Here is an 18,185-nt window from a genome sequence, read left to right as displayed (position 1 = left end):
ATAGTTTAGCAAACTGGTATGTGTGTGTGTGAAGAAGCAGCTCAGATTTTGTGCCTGAAGAAAACCGCTTCATGGCTTGCAGCAAAGTAGTCAGTTCCTCCTATGACCCATTTCCCATTTCTTTTCGGGGGGAGAGAACCCACCACCAGCAGCAATATAGTCATAAGTTTCCCACTTCCTCCTTCCCACCCCCTGCTTCAGCTGAAAGGGCTCCTGTGCTTTTTATAGTTGTGGTGGAACCAACAGGTGGAGCTTTTGCCCAGTAGAGCAGCTGCCTGGGTTGAATGATCTTCCTGCAGAAGGAAGTATGCTAGAGGGAAGAGGAAATGGGTCCTGCATTTGCACTAACTAAGCTCTGAAAGAGTAGCTCTGTACGTGTTCATCAGCCAACCCTTGCACATCTTTGGGAACTACGCTTCCCACTGGCTGGGGCTGACAGGAGCTGTAGTTTCACAACATCAGGAGGGTACTGGGCTGCGGATTGCATTTTAAGGAGGACTGTAAGATTTTAAAACCAGGTCCCTGCAAGAAACAGACTTAGCAGCAGCTCCAGGGCAGCAGAAAAAGACAAATCAAGAATTTCTTCATGTCTCACTTAACAAAAGAATGGCTAGTCTGTGACACTCCCAATGTGATTTTGTCATTGTTTAATGCATTTGTATATTGGCTCCCAGTTCATTTCTGAGCACAATTCAAAATGGTGGTGCTGACCTTTAAACCCTAAACAGTCTTGGCCCAGTATACCTGAAGGAGCATCTTCACCCCCATCGTCCAGCCCAGACACAGGTCCAGCTCCAAGGGCCATCTGGCAGTTCCCTCACTGTGAGAAGCAAAGTTACAGGGAACCAGGCAGAGGGCTTTCTCGGTGGTGGCACCCTCCCCAGTGGAACGCCTTCCCTTCAGATGTCAAGAGGATAGACAACTGCAGACTTTCCAGAGACATCTGAAGGCAGCCCTGTATCGGGAAGCTTTCATGCTGGAAGCCACCCAGAGTAGCTGTGTGAAAGCAGTCAGAGGGGTGGGGTATACGTAATAAGTAATATTTATTATTATTACATTATTATTATTATTATTATTATTATTATTATTATTATTATTATTATTATTCCCAGGTTGGGATCCAAGGCAGCTTACAACATTTGAGGACAAAAATACAAAGCAATAAAAACAACCTAGTTAAAAGCAGTGATTATAATGCATTATAACACGTTTAAAACTAGGTATTAAAGCACAGCCTGACCTGACAGCAGCCCAGTGATCAGCATTGCCTGCACCTCAGGCTCAATCTAGACACATCAAAGAAGCGTTTCAATTAAATGCATTGCAAACTTTGTATGAGAAATCGGGTTGGCAAAAATGGAACTCCACAGCGCCATCTGGCGTCGCAGTGTTAGAATGCATAAGCAATGAATATAAAGTGTTTCTTCTTTGCCAATGTAGCTGAGTCCCCTGTTTCCAAAGGTCTGTTTGAACAGGAAGATTTCGCTCAGCCTGCTGGCAGAAAAAGTGAGCAAGCGAGTGAGCAGGGAGCCAGCCTCAGCCTGGCCTATCTTGGGAGGGGATTCCACAATATGGAAGCAGCTGCAGAAAAGGCTCTCTCTTCTGTCATGCTTCTTATGTCGATGGGGTCAAGAGAAGGTTGTTAGACTCCAGTTCCCATCAGCGCTGGTGCTCAGGTCCTGCTTCTGGAATCCCCAATGGGGCACCTGGATGCCCACGGTGAGAACAGGAGGCCGGACTAGATGGCTACAATATTCTTCTTATGCCAACAGCGGCAGCCTCAAAGAGGCCATAGCAGTTTGGGAGCTTTTGCATGACAAAACCTGCTTCCCTGGAAGATCAAACTTATTGTGATAGAGGAAAGAAATGGCAGAACATACTAGGGACTCAGCCACATTAGTCAAAAATGTGTTATGAACATGCAACATCAGATGATGCCAGAGAACAAACAAATTTTCTATGCAGTATTTACATAGGTTCCCCCCTTTTGTTATAACAATTTAATTTCTGACATATTTATAGCGGGTTTTTCCTGTGTGTAGATCCACCCCAGGAAGTGTGGGACTGGTGCTCTGTTTGACACAACGTCATCTAACCTCCCCACAAACAAATTAGTTAAAATAGTTAACATCATCTGACATCCCTGCAGACAGATCAGGATACAGTAAATGTTTGATAAAGAGGTTGTCTGGAAGTGGCTTTATATGGTCACTGCCAGCTAGGAAGCCTTAATCCAAGGCAGCAACCATTGCTGGACCTTGGCACGTCGAATCCCACCTGTTAATTAATAATTATGCCTTGTGTAATTCTGTCTGCTCTGAAAATCAACTGCTGCCTCTGGCCTGATCTGCAAAAACAAGCAACCCCTGGGCAGCTGCCAGATGTTAGCAAGAGTCATGCATTGTGGGAAAGGGAGCCTCTTTTGCACCTGCATCTGCAGGTGGGGGCGACTGACATCTTAACTTTCCACATGGTTTCATTGTAAATGCACGCAGGTGTTATTTTCTGCTTCTGGATCGAGTCCTGCTTCTGAAAAACGTCCCCCAAAGAGATTTGGCCCAACCAACCTGGTGCTCCCAGCCGTGCTCTGCAGCCATGTTGGCCGGAGGTTATGGGAGTTGTGGTCCTCAAACATCTGGAGGGCAGCGCATTGGCAAAGGCTGGATGTAAGCTGTTTGCAGTTAGGCTCTCCTTTGAAAATCAAAACCTCTCTGGTTTGCTGTGCTGCCAGAATTGTGGTTTTCTGCAAAAAGAGCACATTCCTGACGTGAAGCTGGTGACTCAAGTCACATCTTTTCATTTAAGATCCCCTACCTCCTGGTTTTCCTTCTTTCCTACCTAAACTTTTTTTAAAAAAAGATTTAATTCAGTTTTGCATACTTAAGCTTGATTTCAGGGGCAGGAGACATTCTTTTCAGCCCACAGGGGCCAGATCCCCTGTGGGGGCCACATGCAGTGGAGGGCAGGACCAGATGCAGTGGTGGGCAGGGCTGGGAACATAAGTAGGTGGAGTCATGGATCTGACTCTTACCATGCAAGGCTATATTCAAATCATGCAAAACTCAGAGATTTCTACACCACCACCCCTCTCTCCATCTTCCATCCAGGTATGCAAGAAACAGTCTAACCATTCAAGGATGCCTTCCAGTCAAGGGAAAGCACTCATAGGATCATATACTCATGGAATTGTAGAGTTGGAAGGGCCTCCCAAAGGTCATCTAGAACCCCCTCCAATGCAGGGTCTCCAGGAGATTGAGGGTGGGGTGTGGCCTGGGGTGAGGGGTGTGGCCTCAGGAGAGTCCTGAGACCGTATGCGGCCCCCAAGCCCAAGGATCCCACCCCTATGGGGTATTCATTCATTTGTTTTCTAATTTCTGTGTATTGTGTGCTGCCCTCTCCCAAAGCATCCATGGCACCAACACAACATACGGTAAACCCCAAGCAGCCATTGTGATCAAGAAAAGCAGTCTGAATTCTGAAATCAAATTCTCATTAGCCTGGCTTCCACTTCATTTGCTTGGGAGCCAGAACATTTTGTGTTGCTAGATGTGACTCTTGCCTTCTCTGTGTCATGTGGGGCCTTACGAATCTCCAGCTGGAAATTCCCTGTTATTCATACATATACACACATGCACAGGCATTGACTTATGACAATGTTTAGCAAATCAAAGTGAGCTCAAGGTCAACTGCTCATCGCATTCCTGCTGCTGTAGGTTTTGGTGCCCTGTGCCTGCCCAACCCAGAATTTGGAAGGGATGGGGGTGGGAAATAACAAAACCAGCTCCAAATCAATTCCAAAATCTCCTTTTCAAAGCCAGGAGAAACAGCCTTGATTGAGATTCTACTCTTCTATCTCTGCAGCTCTGAACACTCTGAACAATCGAAGGCAGCTTGCAGAAATATTCGAGAAGGAAAATGCAAGATAGATCCTCACAATGCCGCTATGCTAAATGGCAGAAACTCAAATAAAGGTGTGTGGGTTGTGTCGTACGAGGCCATGATACTCTGGGGCAAGCAAGCCTTATTTCATTTCTTTATTCTTATGTTTATATCCCGTCTTTCCTCCAAGGAGCTGGAGGCAGGGTCTGTGGCTCTTTCTCCCTCTCCCCATTTCATCCTCACAACAACACTGCGAAGTAGCCTAGACTGTGAGACTGGCCCACGGTCACCCTGTAAGAGTTTTGTGGCTGAGTGGGGAGTTGAACCCTGGATTTCTCAGGTCCCCCCAGCCTAACACTCTAACTACAGCACCACACTGGCTCTGAGGGACTGCATATCAAAGATTTGTATTGGGTCAAAACAAGCCCAGACAGATGTTTTACCTCTTCCCCCTGCCCACCCACCACTCCCCAGCTGCCTGAGTATAGTTTTTTCCAAATGGTATGTTCTCAAAACAGTTTTTCCCCCAATTCCATGAAAAATGAGCACAATCCTGGGAAATGGTGTTGCTTTGATGCCTTGCTATATTTTGTTAAGAACATGAGACTAGCCTGCTGGATCAGGCCAATGTCCCATCTAGTCCAGCATTCTGTTCTCACAGTGACCAACCCAATTCTTAAAGGAAACCCACTAGTGGGACCTGAGCTTAAGTACCGTCTCCCCTCCTGTGGTTTCCAGCAACTGGTATTCAGAAGTACAGTGGTGCCCCGCAAGACGAATGCCTCGCAAGACGGAAAACTCGCTAGACGAAAGAGTTTTCCGTTTTGGAGGTGCTTCGCAAAAGAATTTCCTATGGGCTTGCTTCGCAAGACGACAATGTCTTGCAAGTTCCTGCTGGTTTTTTCTCCTCCCCCCCTCTTTCTAAGCCGCTAAGCCGCTTATCAGCTGATCCGATCAGCAGATAAGCCGCTAAAAGCCGCTAATAGCGCTAATCCGCTAATCCGTCAATGGGCTTGCTTCGCAAGACGAAAAAACCGCTAGACGAAGAGAATCACAGAACAGATTCTTTTCGTCTTGCGAGGCACCACTGTATTGCTGCCTCCAACTATGGAAGCAGAGCATAGCCATCATGACTAGCAGCCATCAGAAGTCTTCTCCTCCGTTAATTTTATCTTCTATGCTGTTTAACACCTACATGAAACCACTGAGTGGGGTTATCCAGAGTTTTGGAGCACATTGTCAGCAATATGACACTCAGCTCTGCTTGTCATTTACATCTGCAGGCGAGGCTGTGGATGTGCTGGACCAGTGTCTTGCCTTGGTGCTGGACTGGATGAGAGCCAACAAACTGGAGTTCAATTTTATTGTACTATTTTACTGTTGTTAGTTGCCCTGAGCCCGGCTTCGGCCGGGGAGGACGGGATATAAATAAAATTTATTATTATTATTACTATTATAAGACAGAGGCACTTTTGGTGGGTGACTCCCTAGACTGGATGAATGGGAGGTGGCCCGCTCTTGATGGGGTCACACTCCCTCTGAAGGAGTAGGGATGCAGCTTGGGGGTTCTTCTGGATCCACTGCTGTCACCTGAGACTCAGGCGGCCTCGGTGACAACGAGTTCCTTCCATCAGCCTGGGTTGATGGCCCAGCTGTGCCCCTATCCACTCCAGTCACCTACTAAATGTGAACCGCCTCTGAAGACGGTTCAGAAACGTCGGCTGGTACAGAATTCAGTGGCCAGGTTGTTCACTGTAGCAAGGTGGTTTGAGCATATTACAACAATCCTAGCCCGACTACACTGGTAGCCAATCAGTTTCCAGGCCCAACTCAAAATGCTGGTGTTGACCAATAAAGTCTGAAACGGCTTGGGACCGCAATAACTCTAGGTGGACCACCTCTCCCCATATGAACCTACCCAGACCCTGTGATCATCATCAGAGGCCCTCCTCCAAGAGAGATCTGGAAGGTGGAAACACAAGAACAGGCCTTTTCTACAGTGGCTCCCCTTTTGTGAAATGCTCTCCCCAGGGAGGCTCACCTGGCACCTTCATTACATATCTTTAGGCACCAGGCAGAATCATTTCACTTCAACCAGGCATTTGGCTGATTAAACATTCTATAGCTTTTAAAATGTGTTTCTGGGAGGGAGCGTTCTCGGTCTGTTTTTGTTTTTTTATGTATTTTGTATTCTCATTTTGTATTTTGTTGTTCTGAACTGCCCTGCAATCTTCAGATGAAGGGTGGTATGCACATTAATTAAACAGCAATAATAAATATATAATAATAATAATTTGTCTAATCTTCTTTAAAAGCAATCTAGGTTGGTGGCCATCATTGCCTCCTAAGTTTCACAGTTTAACTATGTGCTGCATGAAGAAGGACTTTCTACTGTTCCTTTTGCAAAATGGGGTTTGTGTTATTTGCGAAGCTCGTTTAATGTTTTGAAAGTACCTAGCAAATTTGTTACTTATTCTTTATTAGGTTACAGCTAACTAAGCTCTACTCAGAGTAGATCCATATCCCTCTCCTCTGAGCAGGAGTAGCACCGGATTGGAAACTGTTTTTCCCACCCACTTCCCGTCAGAGCTGAAGTTCCGCCTGAGCCAGCTGGAAAAGTGATGCGATCTTTGCCAAAGGATCATGTGAGGAAGTTGATCCTCTTCCCGCAACCAGGCCTCCCCACTCCCAGCCCCCCTCGTTCTCTCACCACGGGTCAGTCTGCAATCCTGAGTAAACTTTGCCTGAGACAAACAGCCCAGATTTTCCACCGCCTGGCTAGACTTCCTCAAAACCAGCTCAGCATAAAGCCAAGCAGCCCGCGGGCATTCGTCCACTCAGTTGCAATCTTTGGGTATTTTAAAAAGTAACTTCTGCCCCGCAGACCTGCCCTTGCAAGAGAACTTCGGTGGCTGAGTTTTAACTCAGGTAAGGACAGCTGTAGAAGAGAGTGGGTGACTGGTCTACCAATTTCGGTTTCTGCTTTTTTCAGTCCTCTGCATCATTTCATGATTTATTTATTTTTAAAAAATGCATTTTAGCATGTATTTCAACTGATAAACATCTTTTTGCATGCAATTTTTTGCCTAATATGCACATTGTTTGTAGGGAATTTAACATAATATATTTGGTTGCAGTTTTCACTAAGCTGCATTTTTATTCATATGAATTCTTATACTCATTTGGGAGATTGGGGTTGCATATCAGAATCGTAAAGGACTGTGAGGATTATCTAGTCCAACCTGCTGCAGTGCAGGAATATGCAGCTGTCCCTTATGGAGACGGAACCTGCAAACTGGGCATTATCCACACCATGCTCTAACCGACTGAGCATCAGAGAAATGCACTGCAAAATCTGGAGAGCGGTGAATTTTGAAGGATGGCTGTGTTTCAGTTTACGTGTTGTTTTGAGAGAAGCACAAATTATGTGGGTTTGCATTGAAACATGGGCCAAATCAAAGATGTCTTCTCCATCAACTGGACGACCCTTCTAGGGTGGGAAGTGGTTGGGGAAAACTCTATGATCCTATGATCTATGATCCCTTCATCCCTTATTAAGGCTCAAACCTTCTTAAGGCTCAAACCTCCCATCAACCCTAACCAATGTCACTGATGGTCAGCGATGGTAATCTAGACCTGCATCATCTGGAGGGCCATCACAGCTACAGCCTTGCGGTGGTTTGTCAGTCATCTAAATCAGGCATGTAATGGGGGGACCTTTGGTCCTCTGCAGATGTTGCCGAGGGACTCCCTCTCTGGCAACCTGGAGATTTGCTGCCAGCCAAGCGTCAACAGCACTGAGCTAGATAGACCCAGTGGCCCGACTCAGGATAAGACAGCTACTTCTTACGTTCCTCTTTAAATCAGCCCTTTCTTCAGAACCATGTGGACTAGAATCTTACTTTATTTTGGGGGGTGGGAGGAATAAATATCCTCTGAAAGATCCCCTTTAGAGCCCCAGTGCTATCTCTAGGAAGGGCTGTGAAAGGCTCCTGTCTGAAGCCCTGAACCTACAGGGTTCCACTGAGATTTAGCTTGCCCCAGTTTTTCGGTTTATTTTTTTTTACTCCCTACGGAGCTGAACAAAGGTAACCAGATCTTGGTTTTGCTGAAAGTGATGACGTATGGCGCTGTTTAGTGTATTAATGGGAACCAGCTGTGGCGCTGCACGTGACTCTTTTATCTTCCTAGTCCTTTCAAAGGACGGGTTTTGGGGAGAGAGAGGGGGGAAGGGGCTGTAGAAGACAGAAAAATAACTTGTTTTCAGCAGAAGTGCCGTCCAGGTAGGTTTTGGGAGGCAGCAGTCCAACGCCCCACCCGGCAGAATGAGGGGGGACCCCAAACTTACCAAGACCAGCTCAATTCTTTTTGAACTCAGCAAACTTTACCAATCTAAAGAGCTGGCCTTTCCGTCAAAGAGCTCAGGACAAGCATACGTGGTTTTACCCAGTCAACACCCCTCCTCGTGTTATACCTTACAATGACCCAGTGAGGTCAGTCAGATTGGCAGATGAGGACTGGCCAGAGGTCCCACTCTGAGCTTCCTGGGTGGCTGGCTGGGTTTGATCCTGTGCATCCTTACTCCCAAATCAGATCCAGCATCCATTAAAAGTGTGTGGCTTCCTGCAAAGGATCCTGGGAACAGATGTTTGTTCCAGGTGCTGGGGATTGCAGCACTGTGAGGGCTACACTACAGTCTGCAGGATTATTTGGGGGAAGCCATGTGCTTTAAATGGGCGGTGTGTATGTGACCTGGTACTTTCCTCCCTTCCTCATCCTTGCCCTCCTTTCTCCCGTTTTAGGATGTTGTGGACCACCTTCATACTAGCTGCCCTGTTGCCAATAGCCAAGGCTACTGATGGCTCTCCTGATGGACTGCTGGACTCTCAGTGGGAGCTCTGGAAGAAAACCCACAGGAAGGAATATAATGGCAAGGTAGGGGGACTGGGCAGCAAGGCGGGAAGGGGCATTGGCCCTAGCTGGTTCTCTCCCAAGGCAAGAGCTGCTGGCCTGTTATGAGGAAGGGCACCAGCTCAGCGGCAGAACACCTGTTTTGCATGCAGAAGGTCCCTAGTTCAATCCCTGGCATCTCTAGGTAGAGCTGGGAGAGATTCCTGGTTTGAAATCCTGGAAAGCCTCCTCAAATCTTTGCGGAACAACTCTAGTTGTTGCAAAATGGGCTGCTTTTGGTGCAGCATTGCGAGGAACAAAGATCTACCTCTCTGCTGAGACATTTCCCCACTGCTTGGATCTGCTAGCAACAATTTGTTCACGCAGAGGGACTACCTGAAATTGTGCACTTTGCACACAATAGAAACCGTTTCTGCTCCCTGCAGAACAGCAGGTGGTCAGGAGGGGTCCAGGTGAAACCTGGCTGGGGGCCGCTTCTGGACCAAGGGCCGTCCTGTACATTAAGATCTTGAACTAACCTTTTGTCTTTTTGTAACCTACAGATGGATGAGGTCTCCCGGAGGCTTGTATGGGAGAAGAACCTTAAATACATCAACACCCATAACTTGGAATTTTCTCTGGGAAGGCACACTTTTGAATTGGCTATGAACCACCTGGGAGATATGGTAGGTAGTGCTAGTGGTGGAAATTTGCTGGGGACATCTCTGCAGCGAAATAATCCAAAAGTGAAGATTGGTAACCTTTTAACTTGGGTGGGGGGATGGTGGTAACTGCCAATATTTTAGCTGACCAACCCCATGCAAAAGTCTGACTTATTTTTACATCCACTTACCTCCATTGCTAATCTGGCTTCACTTCTGTTACCCTCCACCACCTCCTTATAAATGTCTCCCTGGCCTCCAGTTTCGGAAAAGCCTAGTAACCTGGGACACATCTAGAAGTTCTTTTTACAGCACACGTATGACGATTCATGTTTATGATGACTATCCAGGCTGTGACACGTGATCCTAATTTCAATACTATTTGCACCTGCAAGCGTTTGAGGCGGTCACACTGCTTCATTTCCAATCAGTGCGTATCCCTGTAACTTCTTGCTGAAATCCTGTAACTTTTCATACCACTAATGTTCTGGTTTTGGGGTTATTTTGTACCCACACCCTTTGTTGCGTTATTAGCCTGTCTGGGCAACAACAGCATTTGGGGGTAATCCTGTTGCGTACCGCTTAAAGACTACAGAGTTAAGCAGAATATAAATAGTTGGAAAAAATGAAGAATGCAACTCACAGAGTACAAATGCATCCATCCACCTTTTGCTCACTTGCTGTTTTTCCTTCTCCAGACCACTGAAGAAGTTGTTCAGAAGATGACGGGGCTCAAAGTCCCTTCCTCACGCAAACAAACCAACGACACCCTCTACATCCCAGACTGGGAAAAGAGGGTTCCTGACGAAATGGACTACAGAAAGAAAGGCTATGTTACTCCAGTCAAGAATCAGGTGAAAATCCTCATCTCTCTTTTCTGTTTACAGCTTCTTGCTGGGTGGGCCTTAAGTCATCCCTGCATGGCTTGTGATGCTGTCTGCTCCTTCCCTTTGGTCCAAGGATCCCACTTTAGACAAAAGGAGGGCCTTCTTCACACACACACACACACACACACACACACACACACACCACTGCACAGCATAGTCAAACTCTGGAATTTGCTCCCACAAGAGGTAGTGATAGCCACTAACTCGCATGGCTTTAAAGGAGGATTAGACAAATTCACAGAGGAGAATTTTTTAGCTATTGTGTGTGGGTGGTTGTGTCTTTATGCTCCTTCAGAACCACGCTGGGCTCTTTCGGGAGGAAAGACACAAATAATAAGCACAAAATAATAATAGCTGTTATCCTGTTTGGGGAGCCATGATAATGACTCCCAAATGATAAAGATAATAAAGAAGAATTGTGTTTTGGGAGCCATGGTAATGACGATAAAGAGTAATTCTGTTTGGGGAGCAATACTAATGATAATTAAGAAGAATTGTGTTTTGAGAGCCGTGGTAATGATAATAGATGCTAATTCTGTTTTTGGGAGCCATGGACTAATCCAATCACACTGTATACCCAATGCAGAGATGCAGAAGACTTATTCACCCTGGAGCACAAGCAAGGCCAAATAGCACACCGTTTTGGGGAAAGGCTGTTTTGATCACAACCGCTTCTCGTTTTGAGTTTATTCCCCCTTCTTTCTTGGCAGGGCCAGTGTGGGTCCTGCTGGGCTTTCAGCTCCGTGGGGGCCTTGGAGGGGCAGCTCAAGAGGAAGACAGGCAAGCTGCTTAATCTCAGCCCACAGAACCTGGTGGACTGCGTCACCGACAATGATGGCTGCGGGGGCGGCTACATGACCCATGCCTTTGAATACGTGAAGGAGAACCGAGGCATTGATTCTGACGATTCCTACCCATATATTGGCCAGGTAATGGGAAACCTAAGCTCCAAACTCTACTGCTCTTCTGCACAATCTGCCATGCTCTGTATTCACCCTCTCCTGTTCATCCACCTTGCAGGATGAAAACTGTATGTATAACCCAACTGGTAAAGCTGCCAAGTGCCGTGGTTACAGGGAGATTCCCGAGGGGAACGAGAAGGCCCTGAAAAGAGCTGTTGCCCGGATAGGCCCCATCGCTGTGGGCATTGATGCCAGCCTGGCCTCCTTCCAGTTCTACAGCCGAGGTAAGAGAGGATGGACTACTGCAGCAAAATGGCAAACAAAAATGCATAGATTGGGGAAAAGTCAACATAAACGTCCATAGATTCATGGCACTTACATAGAGAAAGGCATAATATTTGGGGAAATGACATGCCAAACTGTATAAGGCAAAATATTACACAATTATTTTTAATAATTAACTGCATTTATAAGAAGCTTAAAGCGGCATCTACATGGTTCTCCCTCTCCTCATTTTACCCCCACAACAACCCTTTGGCTGAGGGGGATGCTTAACCCTGGACTTCCTTGTCCTAGTATTGTTAAGCTTTAACAATGACCCTGTGCAGTAGGTTAGGCCAGCCCAAGGTCACACCCAGGGACCACCATGTGGCCAAGTGGAAGGATTTGAACCCTGGTCTCTTCCAGGTCCTAGTCCACACCGCACTGGAGAAATGCACGGTACAATTTTGGCATTTTTTTGCAAGGTGGAGTTTTTAATTTTAAAACACATACACGCTATGCAGGAAAGATCTGCAGCAGCTGAATTTAAGATTGGAAAAAGGAGGCACTACAACTGACTAATTTGTCCACCCCATTTTGAGAATCACAGACAGAGTTTGCGATAGGCTAAACTGAGTCACACCCTGCCCCTTCTGGTTTCCTTAGGTGTGTATTACGACGAGCAATGCGATGGCGGCAACATCAACCATGCTGTCCTGGCTGTGGGCTACGGGACTCAGAAAGGCACCAAGCACTGGATTGTTAAAAACAGGTACATATCTGAAGTTTTCTAAAAGTATGTCTAAGAATGGTGGGTTTGGGGAGCTCTAATAGGTGGCTAAGAGACTTTAACTGCAAGGCTGGAAGGAGGACAAACATCCACCATCTATCAGCCAGTGGCCTGAATATCCCCTTGCCCTTTCTATATTTAGACTTGTGGTTTGTTAAGGACTTGCTGGGAATTGTAACTCTGAGAGGGGTAAACTACAGTACCCAGAATTCTTTGGGTGAAAGAATGTGCTTCAAATGTGCTTTAAAGATACAGTGTGTACAGGGCCTCAGTATAAGGCAGATTCCTATGTTTCTTCCACAGTCAGGGGCAGATGCTTGTGGGTTTCCAACAGGGATCTGGGTGACCGCTGTGAGAACAGGTTGCTGGACTAGATGGACTCCCAGTGGCTTGATCCAGCTTTTTTGATATCATAGAATAAAAAATTGGAGTTGGAAGGTACCCCAAGGTTCATTTAGTCCAACCCCTTGCAGTGCAGGAATCACAGCTAGTTCATACATCATGACAGATGGCCTCCCAACCTCTTTTTAAAAACCTCCAAGGAAGGAGAGTCCACCACCACCTTTTGTGGGAGTCTGTTCCGCTGTCAAACAGCTCTTACTGTCAGAAAGTTATTCCTGATGTGGAAGCCCTTTAGAAATTTGAAGATGGCTCTCCCGTCTCCTCTCAGCCAGTGAAATATACTCAGAGTCGCAAAGTGATTTCATGCTCTTTATTCAGCTCATAGTGGTGAGGAGGAATGAATGGAAGTCCCCTCAAAGTATCTGCTTTATATACATTATTTACACAGTGGGCTGCACATGATTGGCTAATTCTGAAATTCTACTGTAAGCCAATCAGGTTGTGGATTCACTTATATCTGGAACATGATTGGGTGGTTCCTGCCAACCAATCATACTGCTGCATTGTTCTAGGACCAATCAGACTGCTGCATTCTGAATCCTATTGTTCTAGGACCAATCAGACTGCTACAGTTTGGATCCTATTCAACTCAGTACATAACAGCCAGGCTAAACATAACCAACTCCCTCTGCCGTTCCTCATAAGATTTGGTTTCCAGACCATTGATCATCCCTCCTCCAGACATGTTCCAGCTTGCTAGGTCCAGAGGCAGTTAGTCTAGATTCCAAGGTTCTTGGGGGCCTTCGGTCGCTGTGAACACAGCTTGCTGGACTAGAGGGGCCCCCGAAAGGCGTGATCCAGCAGCCGGCTCTTTTGTACTTATGGGCAACTCCTGCACATCAAAATTGCATCTCTAGGAGGGCAACCAAAATGGTCAAAGGCCTGGAAACAATGCCTTATGAGGAACGGCTAAGGGAGCTGGGCATGTTTAGCCTGGAGAAGAGGAGGTTAAGGGGTGATATGATAGCCATGTTCAAATATATAAAAGGATGTCACATAGAGGAGGGAGAAAGGTTGTTTTCTGCTGCTCCAGAGAAGCGGACACGGAGCAATGGAGCCAAACTACAAGAAAGAAGATTCCACCTAAACATTAGGAAGACCTTCCTGACAGTAAGAGCTGTTCAACAGTGGAATTTGCTGCCAAGGAATTTGCTGCCATATGTCAGGAGTGCTCTGATGGTGTTTCCTGCTTGGCAGGGGGTTGGACTCGATGACCCTTGTGGTCTCTTCCAACTCTATGATTCTATGATTCTACACTCCTAACGTTCCTGGTCCCAGGCGATTTTGGCTTCTGAAAGTAGAGGCAGGAAATGAATAGATACCCAGAGCAGATGAAACAAAACAGAAGTGACATCTCACCTGCCTGGTTAGCTGAATTTTCTAATGTGTTGGCTGACAGAGAATGTTCGTACACGTTCTTACTCTTTCTCTTTCTTTCTTTCTCTCTCTCTCTCTCCTCCCTACAGCTGGGGGGAAGGGTGGGGCAACAAGGGCTACATCCTGATGGCCCGGAATATGGACAACGCCTGCGGGATTGCCAACCTGGCCAGCTTCCCAAAGATGTGACCAGTCCACACATGCACTATCACACCAGAAGTGGCCCTCATGTCAGCAAATGGCTGGCTTCCTGAGCTGACATTAAGGAGCACTAACAAGGGACTTCCGTGAAAGCTGTTTTGCTGCAATGATATAGGCAGTTGTCTGTGACAGCATATTAAAAAGCTTTCTTTCATTTTCATTTTTTTTAAACACAAAATGTCTCTTGGTTCTTCCTCTGCAAGAAAAATGGGAAACTTGCTAATATTAGGAACACATTCTCTCTCTAACTCAACTTCAATGCCAATACAAAATCCAGCATAGATTAATGCAGATCTTTTTATTGAGCTGATTCTTGGATCCCAGAATGAAAATTTTCCCAACGCGAAAGAGCCAGGGTCTCTACATTTGGGTATTCCTCTCTTATCCAGGCAAGTGAGAAGCGTTTTCAGAGTGTAAGGACACATCCCAGCAGGGCAACAACCTACAAGGGGAGGATGCAAAGCAGGGGCTGATGAGGGGTGTGTGACTTGGTCCTGAGGGCCAGATAGAGAGGGCTAAAGGGCCGTGTTTGCTCACTGCATCAGAGCCTGAGGTTCCACATGCCTGGTGTATGCAAGTCAGGGCATCAGAACATCCTCAAGCAGAGAAAGCAGGAAGGAACACACAGAGTAGATCGCTCAAGCAAGTGAGCCAAGCCACGTCCTCCATGAATGACCAGTCCTGGTGAGGTAGAGCCCACAGTCAGGAGGATGCAAGATCCAGCAGGTGTGCTAGGTCATATTTTGGGTATGAAGCAGCCCAGCAAGGTCCAGCAATCAAGTAAACAAAGGTGGTCAAGGACAGAACTTTAAGGGACCCAGAGAAAGCCCTAGAAGCGACTTGCTCAAAGCAAGTCTCAACAGAGTCCTTTTTATACTCCATGAATGCTTTTTGTGTGCATTATCTGCTTTGGCCAGCAGGGCTAGAGGAGTGTGAGGCCTGGAGGTGAAGAGGTGGTCCTTCAATGAAATCTTGAAGGGGGCAGCAGCCTCTCGGGGAGGGAGTGGGGGAGTGGTCTCAGGTTGACTCAGTTGCTGCCACTGGCTTTCTATGTATCTGGATCGCTGCTACAGCTACAAGTTGGGATCATAATGACAAAGAGGAATTGGGGTCCAGTCCATCTAGCATCCTATTTCCAACTCAAGTCAGCCAGGTGCCCCTGGGAAGCCCCCAAAGCAGGGCACAAAGGCACCAGCTGTCACCTGCCATCTGCCATCTGCCTGGTTTTCAGGGGTATAGTGCATCTGGACTTGGAGGTTTGATTTCAGTCTTGGCAATTGGCCATGGATTTCCATGAATTTGCTCAACCTTTTGGATTTTTGAAAAAGCCATGTGAACCAGTGGCCACCAACCAAGGTGGGGTGGGGTGATTTCCCAAAACTAGCAATACCTTGTGTCAAAGAGCTTTCTTTTGTCCTGAATTTACTAGCAATTGGCTCAGTAGCAGAGCTTCTGCTTTGCATGCAGAAGGTCCAATCCCCGGCATCTCTAGGTGGGGCCAGGGAAATGTCCCACCTGAAACCCCAGAAAGCTATTGCCAGTCACTGAAAACAACGCTGAGCTTGTGGGACAAACTGCCTGACTCAGCATAAGGCAACTTTCTCAGTTCCTATTCAAACTGGCCATTTCTTCAAAACCATGAGGTTGTTGTTTTTAAAGGAAGGGCTGTAGCTCCGTGATAGAACACCAGCTTTTCATGCAGAGTTCCATATTCAAATCCCTAGGGCTGCGCTCCTAAGTGAGATTCAAGTACCAGTCCTGAACATGAGTGGGAAACAAGCATGCCATCCTGTCCTTCGCTGCAGGGAGCAAAACCTCTAGACTTGGTCCAACTTGGCCTGGCTTTTTGAAATGTTTACTATTTATTTATTTTTTTAAAGAATTCTATACCACTACGCCATTTAAAAAGAAACCAAAGCGGTTCACAGCAATGAAACATAAAACCATAAAATAATTTTTTGTTTGTTTTTTAAAAAGAGAGAGTTAAAAACAGGCATCAATTAACCATTGTACAATGGCATATTCTTAATTTCCTGCATAGGCCTGGCAGAATAGAAAAGTTTTCAGCAGGTGTTTAAAAGTTGGCACAGAAGACACTTTGGTTTCTTCTTGTTGTCAAATGAGCCTTGCCAACTTGGGGGATGACTAACAACACTCCTGCAGATGATCTCGGCGATTGAGCTGGGATATATAAGGGTTCAGGCGGTCCCTGAGGTTTCCTGGACCTGAATTGTTCAGGCCTTTGCAAGTTAAAACAAGGACTTTGAACTGTCTGCATGGGTGCAGAAAGCATCAGTGAGCTCAGGAAGAGAAAACTGGCAGCAGCTGGGTCAAGTTTTGCTTCTCCTTTCTGGTGATTACAGGAAGGGCACCAGCTGAATTTTGTTGAGTGCAGTGACTTGGGCCGCTCTCAACTCAAGAGTCAGGCCCCAGTGCATACGTGTGGGCGAAAGAGAATCTTTCGGTGTGGCAAGTATTAAAAACCACTTCTTCCCTCAGCCCAGCTGCTTCTTGTACAGCAAAGCCAAATTCTTACAGTCTCTGGGTTTGACATGAGCCAGCTCTCTCCATGCCACACTAAAATTAAGCCAATTTATATTTTCATGGCCCACCCAATTCTAGGGACTCCTTCCTGCTTCAGGTTTTTGAGAAGGGCTAGAGATCTTTTATAAAGGCTTCTCCACATTCCAGCAAAGCCAATTGACTCCTTGCCTGACCTGATTGGCTTCTTTAGCTGTGATTCCTGCACTGCAGGGGGTTGGATTAGATGACCATTAGGGATTCCTTCCGACTCTATCATTCTGTGATTATAGGCTTGGGAAGCCTGGCTGGATCAGGCCAAAGTGGGTATATGTTACTCAGAATCCTGCTTCTCACAGTGGCTGGTCAGATGCCTCCAGAAAGCTTACAAGTGTGGCTGGATGCCAACAACCTTCTCTCACTGTCTCTCCCCAGCAACTGGCATTCAGTGGTAGGCTGCCTCTAGACCTGGAGGCTTCACATTGCCATCATGACTCACAGCTTCTGAGAGACGTCTGCATCCTAAATTTGTGCCATCTGTTTACATCACCAATATCAAACTGGAAGAAGGAAGGCCAAGGAAGAGTCATGGCTCAGTGGAAGAGCGCATGGTTTGCAAGCAAAGGTTTTGGGTTCAATCCTTCATGCCTCCAGAAAGGGCTGGGAAAACACCTCATCTGAAACCCTGGGGAGCTGCTGCCAGTCCGTGTTGACAGCACTGAGCTAGATGTGCCAAGGGTCTTATTCAGTATAAGGCAGCTTCCTCTGCTCCTAACAGATTGACTCAGGGAGGACAGATCTGTTACTGGTTACTTGTACAGTACTAGTAACTTTACTTGCTTTACTTGGATTAGGGATGGGGGAAGAATTTGGATTGGGTCACATTTATCGGTGAACTTCCTAGGTCACATTTCCCAAACTTAGTACACAAACTGAGATGCACCTGTCTTCCAAAATCTGCCCATCTCCAAATTTTGCAGTGCAGTTCTCCAGTCAAAACTGTGTGCATTAGGGGAAAGCACCTGCCTACAAATTCAAATATTAGTGGGAAATGACCAACAATGCATTGTATTATGGAAAATTGTATTTTAAAAATGTATGAATTAAGAAAAATGCTGACAGATATTAGTGAGGACTTTAAAAAACCCCCATTGCAATTGATGCACAAATAATTGTAAACTAAATTCAGTGCAGGGAAAAAGGAGAGACGCCGAGAGGAACTGAAATTGACAGATTAATCCATTTCTAATCTGGCTTGATCCAGATCATCTATCCTTCAATGTGTTTCGCAACTAGTTTAAATCTTAATAATATAGACACACATCCAGCGGGGGAAAGCAGCCCAGTTACTGGTTGTGTGAGCACAGTCTGTGAAGAGAGAGATGCAGGTGCAGAAAATAAATGCAGGGCAGCC

The 18,185-nt window shown here is 46.3% G+C and overlaps 1 protein-coding gene and 1 long non-coding RNA gene across 5 annotated transcripts in view; one reads left to right on the top strand and one right to left on the bottom strand.

Annotated features, from left to right (window-relative positions):
• Positions 1 to 18,185, bottom strand: part of LOC309520705 — a 28,865-nt gene that overhangs the window by 2,705 nt on the left and 7,975 nt on the right. Inside the window, exons 5-7 of one of the 3 annotated variants that reach the window (XR_014214314.1) lie at positions 10,075 to 10,245; positions 2,568 to 2,743; positions 1,241 to 1,286 (exon numbers count right to left, since the gene is read on the bottom strand). This is a non-coding gene — a long non-coding RNA (uncharacterized lncRNA). Of the gene's footprint in view, positions 1 to 1,240; positions 1,287 to 2,567; positions 2,744 to 10,074; positions 10,246 to 11,414; positions 11,523 to 18,185 lie in introns of those variants that run through there. The other 2 variants (XR_014214315.1, XR_014214316.1) reach the window with 2 other exon arrangements.
• On the top strand, positions 6,621 to 14,429 carry CTSK (cathepsin K). Of its 2 annotated transcripts, none has more exons than XM_082202465.1 (8): positions 6,621 to 6,807; positions 8,682 to 8,814; positions 9,333 to 9,455; positions 10,130 to 10,285; positions 11,029 to 11,247; positions 11,339 to 11,504; positions 12,148 to 12,253; positions 14,140 to 14,429. In XM_082202465.1, exons 2-8 carry the CDS (start codon positions 8,683 to 8,685, stop codon positions 14,237 to 14,239), a joined length of 1,002 nt encoding a protein of 333 aa, XP_082058591.1. In that variant the 5' UTR covers positions 6,621 to 6,807; position 8,682; the 3' UTR covers positions 14,240 to 14,429. The 2 variants fall into 2 exon arrangements, with proteins under 2 accessions (XP_082058591.1, XP_082058592.1); XM_082202466.1 differs by lacking the exon at positions 6,621 to 6,807 and adding an exon at positions 7,568 to 8,162.

This window comes from Podarcis vaucheri (genome assembly GCF_965113315.1).
Source record: "Podarcis vaucheri genome assembly, chromosome: 16".
In the NCBI taxonomy this organism is placed as follows: Eukaryota; Metazoa; Chordata; class Lepidosauria; order Squamata; family Lacertidae; genus Podarcis; species Podarcis vaucheri.
The sequence above is the reverse complement of the archived record's forward strand: the minus strand, read 5'-3'. Positions and strand labels throughout refer to the sequence as shown.

What these genes read in the sequence shown, in the direction of transcription:
- CTSK (XM_082202465.1), top strand. Translation starts at nt 8,683, where the DNA reads ATGTTGTGGACCACCTTCATACTAGCTGCCCTGTTGCCAATAGCCAAG. An exon ending in TTACTCCAGTCAAGAATCAG is followed by an intron (nt 10,286 to 11,028) that starts GTGAAAATCCTC and finishes CTTTCTTGGCAG; the next exon opens with GGCCAGTGTGGGTCCTGCTG. An exon ending in CACTGGATTGTTAAAAACAG is followed by an intron (nt 12,254 to 14,139) that starts GTACATATCTGA and finishes TCCTCCCTACAG; the next exon opens with CTGGGGGGAAGGGTGGGGCA.